The sequence below is a fragment of the Pteronotus mesoamericanus genome, unplaced genomic scaffold, assembly GCF_021234165.1.
Source record: "Pteronotus mesoamericanus isolate MK-2021 breed Mesoamerican mustached bat unplaced genomic scaffold, CSHL_Meso_final scaffold_54, whole genome shotgun sequence".
NCBI lineage: Eukaryota > Metazoa > Chordata > Mammalia > Chiroptera > Mormoopidae > Pteronotus > Pteronotus mesoamericanus.
In genome coordinates this window covers 880,191-904,829 of record NW_026555321.1, presented here as the reverse complement: position 1 = coordinate 904,829, position 24,639 = coordinate 880,191, and the positions used below count along the sequence as shown (strand labels likewise).

At 46.5% G+C, this 24,639-nt stretch overlaps 1 protein-coding gene across 1 annotated transcript in view; it reads left to right on the top strand.

Moving 5' to 3' along the window:
• MYRIP (myosin VIIA and Rab interacting protein) overlaps positions 1-23,275 on the top strand; it is a 210,430-nt gene extending 187,155 nt beyond the window's left edge. The window contains exons 12-17 of the mRNA XM_054595556.1: positions 7,441-7,635; positions 14,726-14,887; positions 15,391-15,495; positions 15,607-15,667; positions 17,502-17,620; positions 21,175-23,275. Coding sequence (XP_054451531.1) covers positions 7,441-7,635; positions 14,726-14,887; positions 15,391-15,495; positions 15,607-15,667; positions 17,502-17,620; positions 21,175-21,207 — 675 coding nt within the window. The 3' untranslated portion in view covers positions 21,208-23,275. The remainder of the gene's footprint in view (positions 1-7,440; positions 7,636-14,725; positions 14,888-15,390; positions 15,496-15,606; positions 15,668-17,501; positions 17,621-21,174) is intronic.
• The last annotated feature ends 1,364 nt before the right edge of the window (positions 23,276-24,639 follow it).

The window sequence follows — 24,639 nt, the reverse complement described above, 5'->3', positions numbered from 1 at the left end:
TCTTCCAAGTCGCTCAGCAGGGAAGCCCAGCAGCCAGCACCTGCCACCTCCCCCTGCCTCATTCTCCAGCCCTGGCACCTTCAGTCCGTCCCAGAACTGGGGGCCTCTCATCCTTCCCTTCCCACTGTGGCCACCCCACCTGGGGCCCTGGGGCCTCAGATTCAAGCTGCAGGAGTGGTTTTCTCTGCTGTTCTCTGGCTCTGAGGCTCCCAGCCCTGACCCTGTCCCTCCTGTGACAGCAGAACAGCTGAGATGTAGGGAGCCTGGGCTCTGAAATCAGGCAGGCCGGGGAACAAATCCCGGCTCCCTCAGGGCAAACCCCATCCCCTCCCCAAGCCTCCGCCCCTCATCTGTGGGGCAGCGTCGGTGTACCGCCTGCATCCCCGGGCAGGTAGGAGGGTTAACTGAGGCAAAGCAAATAGAGTGGGCATCCCAGAGCCCAGCACGGAGTCAGCGTTCAGCAAATGGCCACTGTTAATAACAAGAAAGACCAGCAAGGACCTGCAGAGGCGCCTAATGGCCAAAAATGCAAGACTCGGGGTGCTGACCCTGTGATTCGGGACACTATAAAGGCCAGCCCATCCCTGCCTCCCTTTCCCCGTTTGTCGCCCTCTGCACAGCCTGGCTGCAGTGCATTCCCTGTGCACGCCACGCCGCCACGCCGCCAAGGCCTGTGTCCTCATATTCTTCAGTCAAAATTACTCTTCTGCAACATTGCTATTTCTCAGCATCTTTCTTGTGCTTCCGGTCTAAGCCCAAAGTCACACACTAGCAGAGCTGCTTGTTGCTCAGGGCAGGGCAGGACCTGTCTCCTGCGCCTCACGGTTGGTTGGTCTTCCTGTTCCTGTCCCTTCCTGCTCTCTGAGGACAGGGACCGTGGTTCATTCACTTCTGTATCCCCTTCCAGGCCCAGTGCAATGCCTGGCAGAGGCTAGATGCTTCCTGCAGACTTAATTAATGACAATGGGAAATAGTAGATGATGTCTGAGGGCCTCATTTGTTCAGTTTCCCAGCTAGAAAGTGATAAGCTTTGTTTTTATTGCATATTCGTATGTATGGTTGAGTCTGCCCCCAGTAAAAAGGAAATGGAGGGTGAGTGTGTGTGCGTGTGTGTGCGTGCGTGCGTGTGTGTGTGTGTGTGTGTGTGACTTTCTAAGTGGCAGTGGCAGGTTGTTTACTGTCATGTCTTAGCGCAGACCATTTCGTATTCTGATGTTATGTTCTCCTTTTTTGAAATTGAAATCCCTTCTTTAGCAAAGCATGGTGGTGGTAGCCAAGATTAGACCACAGGGGCTTTTTTGCTTTTTAAAATATTCTTACTTGGCAAGAGGAAAAAACTGGGAAACAAAGAAAGCAAAGTTTAACTTTTTTGCTCAAGAACAGTAAAACACGTTCTTCAAACCACCAAGTAGCTGGGAAGCGGAGATGTTTCAAGGGCACGGTGCCCGGTGAAAGGTGTCTGAGCTGCCAGGCCCTCACCGAGAAGGGTCCTGCCGTGAGCCAGTGGGGTGGGTGGGAGGAGTTTAGGAGGACAAGACAGCTCTGGACCCAGACATCACATAGACACTTGACACATGCTGTCTCGTTTGATCTTCTCAAAAACTCCTTGGGCTAGATGATGTTATCGCCATTTCACAACTGATGTACGGAGAGGTAAGTTCCCTTCCCAGAGTCACACAGACAGTGTGACCTGAATTTCCCCAGAGATGTGGTCGGGTGTGTGCAAATGAGGAGGTCCCATGAGCCTCAGTCCCCAAGAGGAAACCACAAGACCACAACACCCACCCACCCCCATTGTTTCCCTCCATTATATTGGGAAATCGAGGGCAAGGTTCTCCCAGGCGTTCAAGAACAGCGTTCCCATAGGGGTCTAGGCAGGGCCCGCACTGGCATCTGGGTGGGGGCATCAACAGCCCGAGGGGACAGGGCTCACCAGGCCGCTGCTGCCCAGGCCCATCCTAGGAACCAGCCCCTGACTCGGTGCCTCCTCACAGAGGGGCCCCAGATCAACGAGACTAGGACTGATTTCTGCCTTTTCTAGGGCCCAGGAATATATGTTTCCATGGACCCCTCCTCCCATTAAAAACATTAAAAATCATATTTTACAACTGTGTGGGTATCACAATTAATAAATTAATATTATGTATTAAATCTTGTTCCTGGACCTAAGAGTTCATTGTTTTCTTCTAAATTTAAAAGAAATTAAAACATTGTTGTGAGCCCCTAAAGCAATGGCGGGCCCGAGGCCTCATACCTGCCGAGCCCAATGGTGAGGAGGCCTTTGTCTGACCCTGCCGCAGTGGCGGTTCCCTCGCCACTGGCCCTCCTGAGAGTTCATAGGAGGCCTGACAGCATGCTGCGAGCTTCTGCATCTCACCGAACAACCTCGTGTTAGCGGCCCTTCAGCTTTACTGATTTAGCCTCTTTGCTCTCGTTATAGGTGTCAGAACAGCCCCCAAGGTGGAGCTAGGAACAGCCTTCTTCTGCCCCAGATACCTGCACATATCATTGAATCCCCAAAGCTTTTTCCCCCGCACTGCATTAAATTATATCATATCAAGACTAATATCAAATGGGATAAATAGAAGCCCCAGGTCTCCATCAAAGCCCTGGTTCATCAGGCACAGCCAGACACTGGATCTGTTTTGGCCCAGCTGAGGCAGACAGACACATGTACGTGCACTTGCCCAAGGATAGGGCTGGGGCTGGAAGGGGCCCTCTGTCACTTCAGTGTGTCCCTTCCTATTCGGCCAGGCACCTCACGAGCCCCTGCTGCCCACATATTCCCAAGCTTGAGCCATTCAGTAAGGGGCATGCCCTCTTAGTCCAGCTCCAAGTGAGTTTGCATTTCTTTGTCCAGCACGAAGACTTGGGATGAATGAATGACACTGGGAAAACCTCAGGAGAATTGGCAGGGATTGCTAACAAGCAGGCCTATCTGGTGTGTAGGATGAAACTATTTTCTTTTTTTAATTAAATTTTATTTTTCAAACACAGTTTACGGTCAATATTTTGCAGTAGTCTTAGGTGTACAGAACAGCGGCTAGACAATCATTTACTTTCCAAAATGGCACCTGATATTTCCAGTACCCACCTGGCAACCATACATAGTCATTGCAATATTATTGACAAAATGGTCATGGGGATGTAAAGTACAGCATAGGGAAACTATTTTTTTCTTTAGAATTCTGCAGACTCAGAATCTCCCCCTGGCAACACCTTGTATTCTGCATGTCTTTGGAAAAGAGTCTCTAAGGAAGTATATAAATGGGGGGAGAATTTGCTTCTAGCAACATGTTTGCTATGAAGAGAAAGCCCACGGGGACAGGGTGGAGAGATTGCTAAGGCTAAAATTGTGCAGAGCGAGACAGAAAGTAAAGAAGCCTTAGAAGGAAAAGGACAGTGCAGCTTGGATTCATGACTTGGGTTCTGACCTGCTCTTCTTTCTTGGGTCCATTGAAATGGCCACTGTGGTGGGGCCCCAACCCCAGGGTTGGGTATCTAGCCTTCTGAGAGGCCTGTGTTGGTCCTATTGTTGGCTGTACTTGGGCAGGAAGCGTGAGTCTCTGTTAAGGTAGACGCTGGTCCACTGCCTTGCTGATGAGTGATGGAGCACACCCCACCTTAGGCCGAGGGGAGACCCTGGAGCGTTTCTTATCACCTTCTGTACCCCAAGTGGTGGACTATCGATTCCAGCCCCAGTGGTTGTGAAGTGGATGTTGTAGAATTGATGTTCCACACGGGGCTGTGACACAGACAGAGCCCTACAAATAGAGCCAGGCTCTCAGGGGTGACCGTCAGTGGTGAGGTGATCGAGGAGTGTGGGCATGTCCCAGCAAACACATCCCCTGGCAGCACATGCGCCCCCTGCAGGAAGTCACACTGGCTCACACGGCATATTGAAAGGGAATCGCACATGTATCGGGCACTTAATACGATAGGTTGTTTCATTGGTATTTCTTTGAGTCCCAGAAGGTTAAATTGGGTTACTACATGGGTTCACTGCGGTTTTCAGCCTATTGCCTGTGGGGCCCTTGGTCTCGAATGTCTTTGGCCAACCTTCCTGGTCTGCAATGGCCCCTGTTCCGTCAGCTGACTTTCTCCACACCTTTACCTCTCCCGTGTTCGACACTGTGAAACTGTCACATTTGATCCCTCTTATAATTAATATCAGGAGCAATGTCAGCTCCTGTAATAGAAAGCTCGCTCTGGCTCTCAGACTGTGCCTTTCAGCTCGTGCCGCTGGGGCTGTGAGCAATAAAGCAGAAAGGACCCGTAGCTTCTCATTGCTCCCCCACACGGGGCTCCCTGCCAGCACACTGAATCTGCACCAGCATTTCATCTGAACAAAGCCCTGTCCAGTGCTACACGTAGCTTTAGTTAACATCGCTGTGGAAGCATAGCTTTCTACTTTTAAATCTGGACTGGGCAGGGAACAGGACATTTACATAACAAGCCCGCATTCGCCCTTAACAGATCTAAATCTCTGCTATTGAAGGACCAGGGGGTCAATGAAGGAACAGGGAGGTTGGGTGCCATGCTGCTACCAAGCCACTAACAAAGTCCCAGAGGTCTCAGCTTCCAGTCCCACCACCAGGTTCGAGCAAACCGCCCACTCCTGTGCAACAGAAGGAAACATGTGATTCCCTGCAAGTGCCTGTGGGTTCCAGATTGTGCTTCCCAGTGGAGAGCAAGGCTGGGACCCCTCCAAACAGATAGATCCTGTCCAGTTTTCATAGAATTTCTTTTCAGACCACAGACATTCCAGTGAAGCTGTGGTGCTCTGTACAAACCAGCTACACGGGACTCCTCCCTCAACTCAATAGCAAATGCAAATGCCTTTACGGGCCAGGAACGTGTATCACCTCGTCAGGTGGTTGGGTCAGGCTAAAGGCATGCTGTGAGGATGGGGACTTTATCCAATGTCCACTGCTTATCCCAGCACCTAGAACAGAGCCTGCACACCATGGGCCCCCAATAAAGTATGTAGGATGAATGGGAGGGTGTGTAGAAAACCAGGAAGTGCATGTCTCAGATGGCATCCTTACCAAAAGAACATGCCTCTGGGCAATAGTTGACTTCCTCTTGCAGTTCCTATGGGTGAATAAACAAGGCCATTTATGGATGGAATGGAACGATGACGCCCAAGCAACACTGATGTCTAACCTATTGCTTTGATAGTGTATGTTCAGCTCGACCCAGGATACGGGTGACTGTTGTTACTCAAGCACCTCGTAAGTCCATTCCATTAATAACCTTGGCTTGTTAATGACCCTGGGCTAATTGGAGATTGATATAAATGGTCACACTTTTCCTTCCATCATGCTGTGGTCTCACTTTTTTTCCTGAATCTCTTAATCACATGCCTTTCTTTTCAAAAGATGTACAAGATGCACCTCTTCTACCAAATGAGGGGCAAATTTTCTAAAGTCATGCTTTGTTTATGAAGAGAAGGGTAACAAATCTTCTTTCATACCTACAGTGTTGCCTTTTCTAAAATGGACTTAAGCAAATAGTGGCAACTGCTTCACGCCAAAATCATTTGGAGACCAATTCATCTCCAAAATCTGCCACATTGAGATCCAGGGCACTGGATAGTGGGGCACAGCCTCTGCAGGCTTTTCTGAAGGTGACAAGTAGGCCCTGGCTGGTCCTTTGGACACTGCCTTTATTCTTATGGGTCTAGGTCCCTTTTCTTTCATCCCCTTCTCCTGACTCCCCAGACCCATTTAGGGGGTGGGGTTGTGGCAAAGTCCCTTGAAGCTTGACTCTTGGTTGAGTCAGTCAAGCAGCTGTTGTGGCACAGGTGAGCTGGAGAGTGTCCCACTGAGCACTCGCCCTGACCCTAGGACAGCTTGTCAAGCATGAGACCATGTGCCTCCGCAGGGAAGCCCAGAGCCAGCTTCTAAACTGTGGATTTGGCCACTGACTTGCCACTTAGACACTCTGATTCCCTAGTGAAGTCAGGGGCTATCAAAAACATTCTCTAGTGAGACAAAACCCACAGCAGAATCTACTTGGAAGAACAACCTTCGTAAAATCAAGCCATAACTAACATTAATATTTTGGCCAGGATAAAGGAGATAGGTACCTTAGAAAGCACCAAAGGCATTAAAATTCCAGGTTTTCTTGAAACATTTTATTGGTAAAAAAAAAAAAAAAAATGCCTGTGGGTAATATTTGACTTCCAATTTATAAACCCTGTGATGGGGAAAAATAATGATGAGAGGTGGAAATCATCACTACCGAACAATATTGAATGCCAGCTTGTTGCTCGATGATGTATGTCCAGGTGAAGCCAAAGATGCAGACAGTTCTTTGTGGTTGAAGTACTTCTGCTCCATTAATGACCTGGGCCCAGATCAGGACCAACTGCAGTTTTGAGCCATGACTGAATGTAAAAGCTGAAAGCGACTGTGGCAGTTAGGAGTATGTCCAGCCAGAAATAACAGAAAATTTGGCTCACAGTCGCTTCAACAGATAAGGAATTATTTTTCTCATGTAACAACGTGTTCAGAGGCAGATAGTGACTGATAGCAGTTCAATGATCTAGTGCTGTTTGGGCTTCAGTCCACCTTACTCGGCCTCTTGGTATTCACCTTCACCTTTGCCATAACTGCACATCTGTGACTGAGGTGAAAGAAGTAGGAAAGGGGAGCATCAGCTGCATCTATTCACCTGGTAGGGAAACAAAAGCTTTTTTAGAAACCCTCTCCTTAGCCTTTCCCTGCAGGCTCGTTGGTCAGAACTATGTCACATGACTGCCTTTAGCTGCAAGGGAGGTTGAAAAATGGATTTTTTTTTTTTTTTTCTGTTCAGCCTCTCTGGTGGAGGAGAGCAAGGGAGAATGGGCCAGAGAATAGGTGTGTGTGAGCTGACACACCAGTGACAGCTACAGAGAAACTCCTTCCCATATTCACCTTGTACAGATGACCAAACTGAGTTCCAGAAATGGGATGTAACTTGGCCAAGGTCCTGTAACTAGATAAAGTTAGAGCCAGTTCTGGAGCCTGGGTCTCCTAACTCCCAGTCCACAAAACTACTCACTGGACCACCCCATGGTTGTAATTTGACAGAGTCTGCAACTGATGCTCTGCTGAAGAAGTAGAATACCATCCAGAAAGTGAGGTGACGGACATAAACTCTCAGCAGTGGGCAGAGAACATAGTAGCTGCCACTTGAGCTTTCCTTCCTCCCTCCCTACGAATCTGAGAGAACTCAGTGTGAGTCCCGGAAGCTAGGCCAAGTCAAATCAGGCCTCCTCCAAGTTTTCCCCTGCTGTGTAGACTGTTTAGTTTCTCGTTCCTCTGGCACATTGATGTTCGTGTGTGTTATAACGGAAGCAATCTCATGATGAGCACCATGATAAGGTAGAATTTCCATGTCCTTGTTAATGTGCTGTTCTTGTCTTCTGTCCCCTTCTGTTATTGGACCAAACAGAAGTATTCTGCTGTTTCTCTCTGCAACATCTCCACAGAAGTCCTGAAAGTCATCAATGCCACGGAGGAGTTGATAGCAGAGTCGACAGGGCCCTGGGAGTCCCCACCTGTCCCCCCTGACAGAGAGAAGGGCACGTTTCCCCTTGGAACAGACCAAGTGAGACTGGATGAGCAGCTGACTTCCCTGGAAGAAAACGTAAGACGGCATGGGTGTACTTTGTCTAGAGCAGGCATATGCGAAGCGGCAGCTGATGACGTTATAACTCATCACAAAAAGTGCAAGGACACACACACGCTGCGGCCGCCGCCGCCACCACCACTCCCACCACCAGAGCAAATACATTCTCAACAAGGGTCTTGGCTGGGATCCCTGGAGCAGATAGTGAGATGAGGATTTGTGGACCCATGATTTAATAGGGCAGTGCTCCCAGGGTAGGTTAGTACGGGACTGGGGAAAGAAAGCAGGAGGGAAGAAGCCAAACAAGGGTATGATTTAGACAAAGAGTAGCTTCAACCTGTCCCTGCAGGGAACTCTGGGGTGTAAGCTGTGTCTCGGAGTTGTCCTGACCTGAAGTAAAGGAACCGGCCCCTCCTCCAGGCAGCAGGCTCTTAAGTCTCTCTGCATGCCAGCAAAGTGTCTATAGTAGTCCAAAGGTTGTCCTCAGTGTGGATTTGAGCTGTTGGGAGCAAAAGGGCTCTGAAGCAGGGTGTGCGGGGAGGAGCAATGGTGGGACTCTGCAGAGCCTATGCAAGGGATGCACAGGGATCCAGGTAGAGCATTGCCCGGAATGAAGTTGGTAGCCCCCAGAGCTTGGGTTCCCGCAACTGGCCTGCCCTGCTTTACAGATAAGTCATCTGGTAATAGAGTTTCCTATCCTTCCAACTTGTGAGGACAGAGAGAATATAATAGATTCTTACATATAAACATCCGCAATCATTGCTGAGTATTTCAATAAAGGTCCAATGAGAATTTTCCAACAATGCAGACCAGGGGTGACAGAGATTTGGACACTAGCTACTCAGGCCATAGTCTCCATCACCAACTGTCATAGTCCTGCCCACAAAAGTGGTATCAAGTCAGGTCAGCTGATTCCATCTTTGTGGACCCAACAGAATGAGCCCTGAGTTGGGGGTGCTCTAATGAAAGCTGTTCTCAGAAATCAGGGACTGTTGTTAAAGGAAATTTTTGCTAAGAGTTGAAACAACAAATCAAAACAACTCAAAGTTTTACAAAAAGGCCAACATTTATTTCACTTCAGAAACTGAGGACTCCATCCCTTTGGATTCCCGTAGAACCTAAACATATATCCACGGAAGCACTCACCTCTCTCCGCTGTCCTGTCTGGTCACCCATCTGTCTCCCCTTAGATCGCTATCGGGACATTTTGGGTTCGATAATTCTGTGTTGTAAGGGGCTGCCCTGTACGCCACAGGGTGTTCAGCAGCATCCCTGGTCTCCGTCCATTAGATGCCAGGAGCAGCACCCTTCTGGTTGAGGCAATCAGAAACGTCTCCAGACATTGTCAGATGTTGGAGGGGATGATGTGGGGATGCAGGTTGGGAGCCAGATACTTAAATTCCTGCGGAGCAGGCCTGCTGGAGCCCAAGCCCTTGACCACAGCCTGACACACAGGAGGTGCCCGAAGAATGCTTAGGTTACCTCAAATGAATGAAGTCCTTTTTTTTTTTTTCCCTTTTAAGACTGATATGAGAAACGCTGATTGGTTGCCTATTGCACACCCCCAACAGGGACCTGGCCCTCAACCCAGGCATGTGCCCTGACCAGGAATTGAACCACAGACCTTCTGGTTTGCAGGCTGGTGCTCAATCCACTGACCCGCACCAGCGAGGGCTGAATGAAGTCCTTTTTTAAGGAAATGATTTAGTTCTGATATGCCAGGTCTCTGTCCCTTCACTATATCTACACTACAGTTCTCTCAGTGCTGATGGTCCTAAAATGGCACTAATCCTGGACACACTGAATTGAAAAGGTTAAAATAAAGATATGGTTCACCAGGAAAGGGATTTTTTTTTTTTTTTTTTTTTTTTTTTGCAAAGTATGGTGTCAGAAAACTTACAATGCGTGAAATAATCGGGATTTAAATGGTAACAGTCAGTCCCCATGGCTCAGTTAAAGCCAAGACAGCGTAGCTTTCTCTTCCCCAAGGAGCATGAAAAATGTCCTTGTTGGAGTTGTCATTTTTAAAGATCTTTTTATTGCACACGACGCTTCTTTTCTTGGGTTTGTTAGCATTTTCAGTTTGAAACACATCCACTTGCCCCCTATTCAGGATGCCACCAATCCCAGCAGGGACTTGTACTGAAAGGCCAGGGTCTGTCCTTTCCTGTCCGACACCGCTAAGCTGCCCCTCCTGTCCCCAAAGAGTTAACCGCCTTCCTCCTCCTCCTTCCCCTCCCCGCCCCAGCTTTATGTTTCACCTCAGAAGAAACCCCATCTACGTTCCTTTGAATTTTATGGCTTTCTTTACTTTTCTTTCTTTCTTTTCTCTTTTTCTTTTTTTTTTTTTTTTTTTTTTTTTTTGAACCAGAGAAGGGATGACTCTTTGCTTTATCTCTTTAGCACACCAGATCACAGAGCCAGAACAGGTTGCTTCGCTCTGCGGTTTCCAGATGGAATTCATTTGAGCGGCAGGAACAGGGCAGGGCCGATGCTTAAGCTGGCCTCTGGATGCAGCCGATTTCATTAAACCGTGCCTTTTGTCTGTCTCTCCCAAAGAGCAGGCCTTATCCCTCCGCTGCCTCTCTCCTTTGTGCCCAGGAACCCGGGGCCTGCCGCAAATAGAAATAGCAATACTTTTTCTCGCCTTCTGAACGTTGGCTACCGCAGACCAGGACTCTGAGATGAAAGAGAACATTGGCTTGAGAATGTTTCGCCTTTAAAAATACTTCTGAAGGCTTCAGAGCTGCATACGCTAAAAATGTCACATTCGTATGTCAACTCTGTGTTCATAAACGGCCTTGTTAATCCACTTAATTAGAGGAAGGCCTGGGGAGTTCAGAATTCCCTCAGACTCAGCTTTGACACGGCTCACCCACCGGCACTCTGAAACGAGCTCTCTCCCCCCAAAAGGCAGGAGGAACCTCGGGCCAATGCCAGCCTCCCCTGCACATACAAAGGGGCCTCAGTGTCTTGGATTGAATGCCCGGGTCTCTCGGGGCTCTTGCTGAGCGCTGTGAGCATAGGAGTCTATTGTCCCTGTTGGGGTCTGGCAGGGAGAGGAGAGGCTCAGGAAGGGATGATTAACTGAGATGTGGGCGAGGCTAGGGGATGCTGTAGCATCCACACAGTAGCAGGAGGAGGAAGGGGTCGCCAGCCCTAAGCGGGGTAGCCCAGGGAGAACTCGATTCTGGAAGAGCGCCCCTCGTGGAAGCTGTGACCATGGAGCCCAGGCAAGGAGAGCCTGGGGGGAAGACCCTAACTTCTTTCTTCCCCTGTCTTTGGTCTCTTGTTGGTGTCTCCCATTGGCCAAACCCATCCCAGCCCAGCAAGGGAGCCTTGGTGATGAAGTTCAGCTAGGGCAGCCCCGCATGGAACAGGTCAGGGCAGAGAAGGGTGGAAAATGGATCTAGGGGTCCACAGAGAACCACTAGCATGACCATTCTCGGGCCTGTGCTGTGAATAGTAGAGACCCAGATGGCTCCTTCAGTCTCCCAGCCCCATCTGAGGACCTTGCTTGTTCTCGTCTTTGCTGAATAACAGAGACAGCCTGGGGCACCCCGTCCTTCTCAGCCACAGAGGAGACCCAGCTTCCCGTTCAGCTCTGCCCTGTAACTCTTGGCAACACCAAAGGTGTTAGCCAGTTTTTCCTATAGCCATTGGCAGCAGACAGAGTGAAACTGCCCCACCAGGACCCCAGCGTTGCCACAGAGTCCAAGACCAGGCAAAGGATGCCAGTCAGTTGTCGTTCTCAAGGCTCTGGTAAACCTCCACAGCACCGGAGAGGGCGTGGCACTGGGACCTGTGGCCGTGGCCATGGCTCCTCAGGTGGTTCGGACCCCAGAGAGCAAGGAAAGAAATACCACCCATTACTGTCTCACAGTAGTCCCCGAAAGCGTATTTCATGGGAGCCAAATCCAGTAAGATGCTCTAAGATCAAATGAGTTTGAGAAATCTGTATACTCTTTCTAGGAAAACTGAGATACATGTTAGCCCATGAAAGACTCAAGTCCTCCAGTAATAAATCTGCCTAATTCTCTTTATGGCAGGGGCTCTGGCCACAAAATCTATCTTTAATGAAACCCCTGTTCGCATCCCTTGGCCCATCTGGGGAAAGACTTGTTAAACCAGGACCAGGTGAATGGGGTCGTAAGCCTCAGCGAGTATGGAGAGGACACAGATTACCCAAGCATGATAACCACAGTTCTCACCCAAAATAGACCTTTCCTAAGCAAGCAATGCCAGGTTACTGTTTTTCAATGGGTTATGTTTTAAGGTTAGAGAAACATTTTCATTATACAGCATGTTCCCTTTTGTTATTTCAGCCCAGCAACAGAGCCAATGTCATGTCAGCCTATAACCACAGTAACCCCAGCACCTTGGTGGCAGAGTTCGAAATGTAAAAGCCATAACATTCCAGCCATGGTTCAGTATCACGGCATCGCGGGGCAGGGAGGGATCAGCCCTCCCGAGCTCAAAACCAGGCTCCGCCCCTGCCCAGCTCTGAGACCTGGGGAAGTCACTGAACTTCTAGGACACAATGTTCTCATCTTCCATACAGTGATGATACCAGTACCGCCCTCAAGGGTTGCCATGAGCTTTAAATAAGTCACACAAAGCCCCTGGCTCAGCGCCTGGCTCAATAAATACGTGTCATCATCACCATCCTCCTCCTCCTCCTCCTCCTCCTCCTCCTCCTCCTCCTCCTCCTCCTCCTCCTCCTCCTCCTCCTCCTCGTCCTCCTCCTCCAGCCCTTCAGGCACCACCGGCTTCGGCTGTGAGGATCTGTCCAGCTGGCGACAGTGCCAAACCACAGAACCGCTCCTGGTGGCAGGCAAGCAGGGAACACAAAGTAAAAGATGAACCTTCTGGCCTGGCCAAGGGCTTGGAGCTATTTCCTATTGTTTTGCCCTGGCAGAGAACACAGAGGACATCAGTGGATGACCGTGCTGACAAGGAAACAGCGAGGTGCTGTTAAATTGATAGAGCCGCAGGGTGGGATGGCGTGGAGTTTTGTGTGTTTCTGCAAAACTCAAGGTTCCCGGACCAGAGTCACATCAAGTTATGTTTAACCATTGCCACACTCAAATTATTCATTTTACTCAAATAATTCCAAATTTTGTTCCATGTGCAAAATTTAAGTTTATATTTAAAATTCGCTTATCAAAATAAATGTATCTTTTTTTTTTCTTTTGGTAAATTTGGCTAGAAAATGTGTGATGTCCAAACTCAAAATTTCCCTGGCTGCCATTTTCTCCTTCCCCTCTCCTCTCTCCGTCTTCCTCTCTCTCTCCTCAACTTTTCTTCCCCTGTGAAAAGGTCTTCAACTTTGAAACTTGGAAGAGACAAAGTTTTAATTTCTCCACTCAGCTTTGAAATAGTCATCTCCTTCATATAACAAAGTCACATTCCTTGTTTCGAAGACAAAGAATAAATGGCTTCATTAAACTGTGAGGATCTTTTAGAAACAAGGTCTCTAAAACTTGCATATGGTAAAGAAATATAAAATTAAGGGCCACGTGAACGATGGCCATTGCCATCGGACATTTAATTCATGGCCCCCAGCATGGCTGGCGAATCCCTTCACATGACATCCTGCGTCCGCCATTCCGGAAGCCGCCACAGCCCAGCCCCTTGTGCCTGCTGGTGCACAGCCAGGTTTGCTTTCCTCAGACCTACACCTGCCTTTGCTCCACTTCGAAACGTCTTGTAAAGTTGCTGGTTCTAACGCAGAGGCGTGGATCGTCCCAAGGACCTGACAGAGAGGGAGCTTCTCAGGGTTCTTTCTTCTCACCAGCGCTTGACGTGCGTGGCTCCTCTGCGTTAGCTCTCGGCTCACCTAACGCAGTTATAGTTTTAACTCACATTAAAGAAACCGTGAAAGGGCTGGCTGGACTGACTGCTTTTCATTCAGGTCAACCCTAAATGGCTGCGATGGCATGTCCAGAGCTGTGTATGGGCTGATCAAACCTCATGGACCTCTCTTTCAGGCTCCCCCTTCTTCAGGCACATCTGGCTCTGTGTTGCCAGTTGCTTCCTCCCATCATTGTCAGGCTGAAGAAGCATTTGTTTCATTCACCCTGGTGGGCGTCCCCCAGGCGGAATTATTCCAACAATGTTATTTTCTGTTTGTCCACTTTTATAGAATCGCCTTATACACTCAAGCGTCAACATATTTTTTTTTCTTGCCCTGACTGGTGTGGCTCAGTTGGTTAGACATTGTTCTGCAAAGCAAAGGTCGCCAGTTCAATTTCCAGCCAGAGCACATGCCTGTGTCACAGGTTTGGTCCCCAGTCAGGGTGCGTACGAGAAACAACCAATCAATGTATCTCTCGCACATTGATGTTTCTCTCCCTCTCTTTCTCCCTTCCTTCCCCTCTCACTAAAATAAATAAGTATCAGTAAATAAATATCAATAAATAAAATTTTAAATTATTTTTTGTTTCTCAAATTACATGCTCCTTTTACCTGATTTTCCTTTAATCTTCAGTAGCTCATGGAAAAACTCTTACCTGACAGATTTGACACGCTTTCCTTAACTGCACACTGTTTTCTAAGAAATAAAGTATTTTCCTACTATAACTGCAGGTTTATTTAATTCCCTTTGCCTGTTGCAAGCAAGCTGAAGGTAATCAAAGACAAGTCACTCAAAATTTTGTCATTGTTTACAATTAATTGCACCTATTTCATATTTTGCTAATTTTTCTGTTACAAAATGCCAACCAAAATTTTTATTCAGAAAACCACATCATACGTTTTTCCCTTCGTTTCTTCTGTCTTGATAGTATAATTGTTATAGTCACTGGACAAGCGCACAATTGATGTAGCTGATGCCATGTGTTTTTTACTATTTTATTATATTTCCAAAATGTACAGACTGTCTTTTCTTGCAGGAAAACGCAGGGAGGGGGATCAACAGTGAGGGGGTGGCAGGACCACAGGCCACCATTTAAGCGCAAAGAACATTTTTACATGGGGGCGTTCCCTGTCCTTCGCCCCCAGTGTTGAGCCCAGTTCTCCCTCGCTCCCCGGAATTACCGGGGTTCCCTGCAAAGCCCCACCAGTCCAGGTCTGCAGCCCTGAGCTCAAGGCTGCGCCTCCTCCGCAGGTGTACCTGGCGGCAGGCACCGTGTACGGACTCGAAGGCCAGCTGAGTGAGCTGGAGGATGCTGCCCGCTGCATCCACAGTGGCACCAATGAGACTGAACTGGCAGATCTGGAGGACCAGGTGGCCACGGCCGCAGCCCAGGTCCACCATGCCGAGCTCCAGGTAAGAGGTCTCCTCTGTGCCCAGGTGGGAGACCGCGAGGCAAAAGGAGAGGGCTCCCCATCTTCCACAAGGATCATTTCAAAGCCTTTGTATACACCACTTCCTGCCATTTCCAGTTCACTTGCATGGCTATGAATCTTAAGGGTGGATTCTAATATGACAGACTTGAGCGGCACAAAACAGTTGAGGTGGGGAAGACCACCCCACCTCAGATGGCCCTGACCAGAATTCCCATGGTTCCCTGGGCTTCCACTTGTCCCTGGAGGTACTCTTACATGGGTGATGCTCTGGGTTTACCAACTAGAAAGCTAAACTTACAAAAAAGGGCCTGTGTCTTATTTTCTCACTATAGTACTAGATAGAGAAGTGCTTGGTAGCAGTTGAATGAATGAATGAGCATACATCTAAGCAGATTTGTTCTTTATAGATTTATAACACTTTTGACAAAGCTTCTCCCCTCCTGTGCTTTCTCCCTCCTGATTCTGTCTTTCTGCTACATTCAGATCTCTGATATCGAGAGCCGGATTTCAGCCTTGACGATTGCAGGATTAAACATAGCGCCGTGTGTGCGCCTCACAAGAAAACGAGATCAGAAGCAAAGGAACCAGGTGCGTTTGTGCCTCACTCCTTCTGTGGGAAGTGTGCACAGCCTGGAACATCGAGAGGATAAAAATTTTTGGCTTTGAGAAGGTGTATTGATCGCTGTGTTCTGTTCGTAGGTACAAACTATAGACACATCAAGACAGCAGAGGAGGAAACTGCCTGCTCCACCAGTGAAAGGTCCGCTTCAGTTAAGGCCCCAAAGAATCAAGCCTGACTCATTGACTTTGAGTGACTCAGAAATCTGAATCTGAGGACCAGATCTAATGGGGAGCTCTCACGTGCAACTGCTCTTGTGGACAGTCTCTCTTGACTTGGATCCCCCAAGAAGCAGACCCTGGGACAAGGATATGAGTGCAAGTAGTTCGTTTAGGAGGTGATTCCAGTAAGCGCTGGTGGGGGAAGAGAGAAATGACTCAGGGAAGAAAGTTAAGCCAATACGCTGTATTAAACCCTTCTGGGGATTTCTGGGAGACAGGATTGACTGCACCTCAGAGTTTCTTGTCCGCGGAGTAGGGAGACGAGGCATTTCAACTCTCATCCATCACTGGCTGCAAGTTATTTCTGTGGGGCATTAACTTCCTGGTACTTCTGACCTGCCCCATGCATGGGCCACAGAGAGTGGCAGTGCTTGCTGTAGGGTGCTGTCAGAATGTTCTGGAACAGCGACTGTCAGGGAGATGTGGATAGGGCTCCAAAGGCATCTGACCTGGAAGGGAGGCCAGCCCAACCTGTGGATTCCAGTGATGCCAATGGTATCACCATTATCCTGGACATTTTCAATAATTTCTCTGGATCCAGAGCCACATAATGATGATGCCAAACGAGAAACTTAGATCTACCAATTAGAGGTGTAGAATGTCAGAAGATAGATGTTTAAATCTTGGTTCCACCATTCATTGCTCAGACAGTTATTGCATACCTACTTTATGCTCCACAAAAACTCACACAATTAAAATTTATTATAGCCCTGGCTGGGTTGCTCAGTAGATTGGGGTGTTGTCCCATACACCAAAAAAGTTGCAGGTTCAATCCCCGATCATGGCATATGCATAGGTTGCAGGTTTGATCCCCAGCTGGGGCATGTATGAGAGGCAACTGACAATCAATGTCTCTCTCTCTCTCACTCTCTCTCTCTCTCTCTCTCCCCCCCTCTTCCTCTCTATCTAAAAATCAATAAACATACCCTTGGGTGAGGATTTAAAAAAGTTTATTATACATCCATGATACCTCATTTGAAACCCTTAGGTCAATATGTGTTTCAGAATTTCTTGGGCATTAAGGGAGGAGGGTTGGAGGGCTGGGTGGAAAAGGTGAAGGGGTTGAGAAGTACAGATTGTTACTCACAGAAGAGTCACGGAGATGTAGATTACAGCACAGAGAATATAGTCAATGATGACGTGATATCCAGGTGTGGGGCCAGGTGGGTACCTCTCTGTAAAGTACATGAGTTTCTTACCACTATGCTGTACACCTGAAACTAATACAGGATAGTATTGAATATGAACTGTAATTGAAAAATAAAGAAGGAAGGTAATGTGTATGTACTGTATATTTTATAACACCCCCCACCATGGTGTCTGGGGCAGCCCCTGATAAACACGCCAGTAGCCTTGCAGGGAAGCATGACAATGTTCACATTCAACTCGAGGGGTGGACAAGGACTTCAGAAGGCCACATTCAGTTCAAGTCACATTTTGCCATCAGACAATTTTGGCTTCAAGGTTATAAATGTGCCCAGTTTTCAGAGCCTTTTATATTTCCAAATGGCCAGTAAGAATTTATGAACTGTTTTGGATTATCTGCAAGCTACCTTTCCCCAGAAAGCTACTAATGACGCCTGATTTGGTTCATTATAAAAATAAACACTAAATAAGTCCACAGTCAGACTCATGGATCAAACTGAGATTCCAAGTCTAGAACAAACATCTGGGTAATCTGGACATCTGGCCTTTCTTCCTTAACAATCAGCCCTGCCTCTGGGCAACACTTATTCTCATTTGTTTCCTTTTAGCTGAAAAAATGGAGGCATCTTCAGTGACCACCATTAAAACATTCAACCGCAACTTCATCCTCCAAGGCTCCTCAACAAACAGGACTGAAGACAACAGAAGCGCCACCAAGGATCTGATGGTGAGTGTCCCTGTCCTAATGCCCATCACTTTTGCTGCAGATGGTACCTCCGTTCTGTAGCCCGCCTGCCTGTAGCTTCCCCCGTAGGCCCCCAGGAGGCGTCCTTTCCATGTGGTCTCATGGTCTGTTAGGGGTAGGGGGGAGTGGGGATCTAAGAGAAGAGACGAACATGCTGACTCTTTGATGTGTGGATACATCCTCTCAACTGTATTTCCACCTCCTTGTAGAAGCCAATTTTGATAGAAGTAAAAATAGGTACGCAAGGCTGGAAAACCTAGTTGAGAAGTAGGAGTTTTTATTCTGTTTCTGAACCATATTCACTCTCCCTTAAATTTCCTGCTAGTCACCTGTTGTGGTCCTGAAAAAAGTCAGCAGCTAAGCCTAAACGAGACAAAGAAAAGGGGAGAAGGTAGTTTGCACAAACTCTGGAGATCGTGTAGAGAGGGCTAACAGATTATTCGCCTAAACACCAAGACATAATTCAGAATTTTGGCAAATGCTTGCTTCTGAGGACTATGGGGATCCGGCTAAAATGCCTCAGTGGTACCATTATGCTAAGGGCGGGTGACGTCTGGGGTGACAAGACAGAAGCAACGACAAATGTAATCTGTTGCTTTTTATGTATCACCCATCACTCCCTTCCCCACTCTCTTTCTCCTTGTCCTTGGGTCCTGAGTGCAAAAGCACCAGGCGATGGCACAATGCTGGGCATGCCATTTTTTTAAAGATTTTATTTATTTATTTTTAGAGAGAGGGGTGGGAGGGAGAAAGAGAGGGAGAGAAATAGCAATGTGAGAGAGATACATTGACCGGTTGCCTCTCACATGCCCCCAACTTGGGACCTGGCCAGCATCCCAGGCAGGTACCCTGACCAGGAACCGAACCCATAACCTTTCAGTTTGCAGGGTGACATTCAATCCAATGAGCCACACCAGCCAGGGCTGGGCATGCCAGTTTGAAGTACCAATCACTGCATCTATTAGGCACCACATGGCAGCATGGGGCCTGTTGCCTTTCCTTCCTTGGTCAACCATTACCTCTGACCTTTCGAAGTCTAATTATCTTGCTTCTGGGCATTACTTCAAAGAGCTGAAAGATTCATTATTACACTAAAAGGACAGACCACTAGGGCCAGGGAAGGGATCTGTTATAAATCAGATAGTTAAAAATAGATTACCTTTCATAGTGCTAGAACATGGGTCAGCAGTTGCCAGGAGCTATGGGGACGGGGAATCGGAAGAAGCTTCTCAGTGGATAAGAGGTTCTACCTTAGAGTGATGGGGATGTTTTGAAACCGCATAAAGGTAGTGCTTGCCAAACTGTGAACATGTTAAATGCCTCTGAATTGTTCACTCTAAAATGGTTAATTTTATGTTATGTGAATTTCACCTTAATAAATTATTTTTTAAAATAAGTTACCTTTAAATAACAGAGTGGTTAACAATGAAAATATGGACACCATTTACTAAAGAAATGCAAACAAAATAAAAAGGACAAGAACACTGCTTTCAGACGCAAAGAAGAATGCAAGACAAGAAGGATTCAGAGAGAAAACAAGGAGGAAGGACGTTTTAATTTTGATAAAATAAAATAGGTGACTCATGAGCCTCTCTTGCATTGGCAGACTATGGAGCCAGACAAGTGATGGGGCCACGGCGACTTTAAAATTCCCTTAATTAAGGTGTTTAACTTTATCCTTTAGAGGGTTCACTGTCTTTCCAGCCATCAATGAACCATTTATAAAAACTGATTTTATACCAGTTACAAAGAAAACATCAATAAATTCCGACAAGTCGAAAGTACAAAACTACCTTCTGCGACGCCTGTACCAGCACCCATCGAGGACAGCACACTGCTCAATAGACCTTTCTGAGAAAATGGACACGCCCCGTGTGGCGGCCGTGTGCGGCTGCCTCAAGTCCCAAGCACTTCAAATGTGGCCGCTGCCTTGGGGAAACGGATGCTTAAGCTGTTTCTTAATTTTAATTAATCTAAATGTAAACAGCCACAAGTGGCTGGTAACTACCATATTGGACAGGGCAAAATGAGAACAAAAGTTGAAATAAACAAAAACCTTATTTTGATTTATACAACCTGTGCATCCACATACACAACTATACATATATACAAACATACACACATGCACACTCTGACACACACATTCCAAGGAATTATGAATTAAAGAAAAGCAAATCCACAGAGCATTCCAAAAATGAAAACATTACATATATCAAAACAAGCGGGATCTATATAAAACTACATGAGTCAAATTTATAGTATTAAATATTTTCTTTGTCATTAAAAAAGGAAGAGGCAAATCTATTGAACTAGATGTTGAATTCCAGACATCAAAGGTAAATGCAAAAACCAACTAATTAAAACCAGAAAACTGAAGAAATGATCATAAATTGAAGAGTTTATCCTTTGGAAAAATATAAAATAGAAAATTTTTGGTAAGCCAAATCAAGAAAAATCAATAAATAAAAACAAGAGAGTATAATAGAGATATAAAATTTTTATTTAAATACATAAATGTAATATAAATCTATGTTAATAAATTTTAAAATCTTAATTCTAATAAAATCAGAATCCAATCAGAATATGATTGAAAAGTTATTTTAAAAAAAAGAGTTTAAAATTTATTAAACCTTCAAAAAAGATTCTCTGGCCAAGTAGTTTTGCTGATAAATTTTGAAGGAACAGTGAATTCCAATGCAATATAAAATATTGCAGGGCAAAAATTAAATAAGCAAATGAAAGATTCACATTGGGAAGCTAGTATAACCCCAAGTACCAATGCCTGACGCAGCTGATAAAGGACACACTCAAATAGAGACCATACACTAGTTGAGCTTCTTCAGAGAGACGACGCGTACTAAATACAGTATTAGTAAATTAGACACAGCAGTACATTAAATAATAAATCACCAGGTAAATTTTACAGGAATGCAAGGATACTTTTAATACTGAGATACTGACTAATAAATCACTTCAATAGCTCAATAAGAAAAGCCATTTCTCAAATTAATTTATAGTTTAATCCAATTCTCATAAAAGTCTCAGTGTGATTTTTTTGAAAGTTCACGTAGGAATAAATCAGAAAGAGTAGACAAATGCATTTTGCAAAGGTAAGATGATTTTCCTGCTTGATTTTCAAACCAATTAAAAGCTGTAGAGGTATTGATGACGAATGGAATAGAATAGAAAGCTCAGCTATAGATACAGGCACATAGGAAAATGTGCTATATGAATGGCATTAGGAACTCAGAGAGAAGGTATAGATTTCCTTCTTTAATGTGCTGGGGAAGTTGGCCAAGGGGGTGATAGTGGGAAGGGCCTAAGTTTGCCTTCTTCCACATACCACAATAAATTTCAGGTGGATTAAGGCGCCCAAGTAAAAAAATGCATCACTTTTCAAATACTGGGAAATGTGTAGCTGGTCAATGAGCGTGACTACCTTTTATGATGTAAAGAAGCCGTAGACGTTTTGTTTTTACCTCCTCCCCTCACTGTGCCAAGCTGCCGTTGACAGTGTGCTCGTGGTCTCGCCCCAGGAGCCCCCCTTGGAGTCTGCTGTGATGTATTAGCGCCATGGAACACTCCACTGCCAGTGACCCACTGCCTCCGGCCGTACACGACAGTGCCTTGACCCCACAGCCATCGAATACTGTGTGGACGTCCAGCTGAGGAGAGGGCCGGCGGAGCCCAGTGCACAGGGCTCTCCTGGCACCTCACCCAGAAAGCCGTCGCCAACTTCAGCATTGCGGTCTCGCCCACCCTCTGCCTTAGGTCCCTAGGGGTATCCAAGACAGAAAACCAAGACTCTGGCGCCCAACGGCAGAGCTCCGCATCCAAAAACGCGTCATTTCCCTGTTGGCTTGGCTACTGTGCGTCGTCTTTAGGCTCTTTCTTATTTTCTTTCTTTTGATTCCTTTGATTCAACTAGAATTACTTATCAACAATTTGTCCAAAGAAAAATGGTTGGAGGGGCGGGGGGTAGGGAGATGAGCATTACCATTCAATTCATCACCAATTCTTATTAATCGCTTCCAAGCGTCTTTGTCTTGCAAGTGCTGAGGGAAAAAGTGAAAATGCCCCTGAAGCGAGCACTAGGGACTGTCAAAATTGGAGAGTGCTCAACCGTCTGGAGGCAGGTCTCCCTTCAGCCACCTCCCTCTTGCTCGGTCCCCAGCCCACCCCACCACCAGTCATTCCCATTGCTTTGCGGTCACCGGGCACAGAGTGGAAAGCTCCAATTCACCCGTGCCACGCCCAGGTCCAGCTGAAACAATGGCTCGTTGAGAATTTAGCCTTTTCCTTGGACTTCCTGAGACTTTTCCCCACTCTGAAGTGAAGAGGCACTTGAGAAAGACCAACATTGACTTAACCTTAGGGGAATGTCCAGAATCAACATAAGGTGAGGTAGCGATGACCGCACCTAAATGATGTGTAGGTCAATGCATCATCTCAGACTATAGCCAAACGAGAAAATGTTGTCCCCCCAAAATTTACTTTCCAATAAATATTCAGCAAAAGTAGTACAATGACCCGAAGGACAGAAATGATTAAGGACTAGCCAGAAAACTTACAGATATGAAAAAAAGCCAGGACAAACTATGAATTTAATGGACAAAAGAGTTGATACTGTTTCCATGTTTCTGGTCTCAAATGCATGACTATGTAGAGTGAGTTTATAAAAGCAAATAGAACTGGAATTTCACTCAACTGATCACTTTGCTAATGTATTCTGAATCTGAGGAAGAAGGCAAAGATGGGAGGCAAGGGAATAGTGCAAGTGATGTTTATTGTTTTTCTCATTTTAATCCATAGAGCACCCCTATTTAGTAGGTATCGCCATTTTTCAGGTTTGAAAACTGAGGGCCAGGGAGATTGATTTGCCAAAGTCACAACTGCAAGCTAAGTATAATTAGAATGCTCCGTGAGAGCGTCCCTCTGTGTTGTTTTCAACTTCTGTGTTCTTTTGCTGCTTGGCACATTCCCGGGCCTGACTGGCTGCTGAAATGTGTTATGATGCCTTCCTGATGGGGGTCTACCTTCCAATAATACTTCTTGCTGATGCTGTGTATGTGTTATCCACCAGCAATGATGCCTTTGAAATAAAGTAAATCTGGCTTTTTGTTCTGTTGGTGTGATTCAAAGCAAACAAATGCAAATTTGAAAAAGATCGGAGTTCCAAATAGAATGTTTTCTTTAAGAGGCATGAACAGCAACTATTGTGTTACTGTGTTAAAATATTCAGTTTTCCTTGACAAAAAAAAATGTGTACTGTGTAAGCCTTGCAAAAAAACAAAAAAAATGAAGAAGAAGCCTGCTCTATGGCATTTGAATTTTTATAAAGGTTTCCTTGTGCCAAATAAGTGCAAAGATTTAATTTACTATTAAAAAACCATAAGCATATGTTATTGTTCCAGAAGAATTATTTTGTCATCAAGTGATTTTGATCTTCAGTGTCAATATTTATATTTAGATTAATTTTTATAAATGAAAATATTTTACTGGTTTAAGAAAAGGGGGACATAGGACCATATCTTTAATGACTGCAGAAAGACAAGCTTGCCTTCGTGTCGTATGCGCCTTGCCAAGAATTACTGTCAGGAGAGACGATAAAGAAGTAAAAGTCATTTATGAAAATAACGTTTCTAGGCGTGTGATTTTCTGGTTTGTGTTCAGTTTTTGGTTAGGGAAGGCCGGGAGAGAAGAGGAACTAGGGAGAGAAGTCACTGGGTAGTCGTCAAAGGGGCCAAGATTCAAGGCCACGGTTGCCCCGTGCCCTAGAGTCCCTCACGGAATCCCATTCACCTCTCCGTGGCTTGTCCTCCTGAGAGCAGTTTCCTAGCAACCACCCCTACTGAGTGGTCACCTGTGTAACACCAGCAGTTCTCCAAGCAGAAGATCGGGGTCCTGTGAGGGAGTGGGGGTGGTCATGTGATTTTGCCTCTTAGGGGACATTTTTGATTGTCACAACAGGGAGAGGTCAGGGTGTGTGCTACCGGCACATAATAGAGGCAAGGGATAAATATCCTACAATGTACAGGACAGCCCCCTCGCCTCGCCCCCCTCCCCATAGCAAAGTGTGTCCAACTCAAAATGCCAGTGGTGCTAAGGTTGAGGACTTGGGTTAGCCCTGGAGGTAAGGCTGGACACCCGTGGAGAAGCCCCTGCCAGTCTGTGTAGCTGAGCAGGAAGCAGGTCGGGGACTCCCCCAGAGTCTTGCACAGGTTCGGGGCAGTTGCTGCTCCTCTGAATCTGGCCCTTCCAGAACACTGAAGGCAGACACTGTCCCCTACCCTCCCCAAATAGGAATAGGAGCCCTCTGCTAACCAGAAATGCACGCGTGAATGAACACACTGATAGAAGCCAAGAGCCTTCTCTGCCCGGTGGCCTCATGCAGCGGTCCTCAGAATCTCCTGGGAAAGCACAGATTCGTGGGAGAAATCCAGTTGACCCCAGTTGACTGTGCCTGGCCCAGTGATGTTTGCTAACCACTCATAACAAACAAGCTCACAGTCAAGTTGGCAGGACATTTCCAATGGGGAGGTAGGGTGGGCAGTATCAGGAGACCCACCTGAAATCCTCTCTGGGCAGCATTTCCTGACAAAAATTCCTGATTTCTCCCTCCTCCCACTCTACATCCCCATCCCCATAAAATAGCAAGACAGCAAAGAGGGTCCAGTCACCCGCAAGTGACCTGAGCATTCAGCTGCCCTAACCTAGAAGCCCCAAAATCACGTGTTGAGCAACCAGTCTGCATGGACAATCTGGATGTTGAAGAGGATCGATCGATTTTTGAGGCAACAGTTTGAGTATCAAGAGTGATGGGTAGCTACATTCCAAAAAGGTACAGCTCTCCTTGTTTCTGGGTAAGTAGGAACAGTATCAAGATAATATTTTCCCCTGAGAAATAAGTGCTTGCTTTTTCATGACCAAAAAAAGTGACCAAATATTCAAAGCATTGAGGCTGCCAGACAAAAAAACGAGGCTTCAGTCTTAGACTCTCC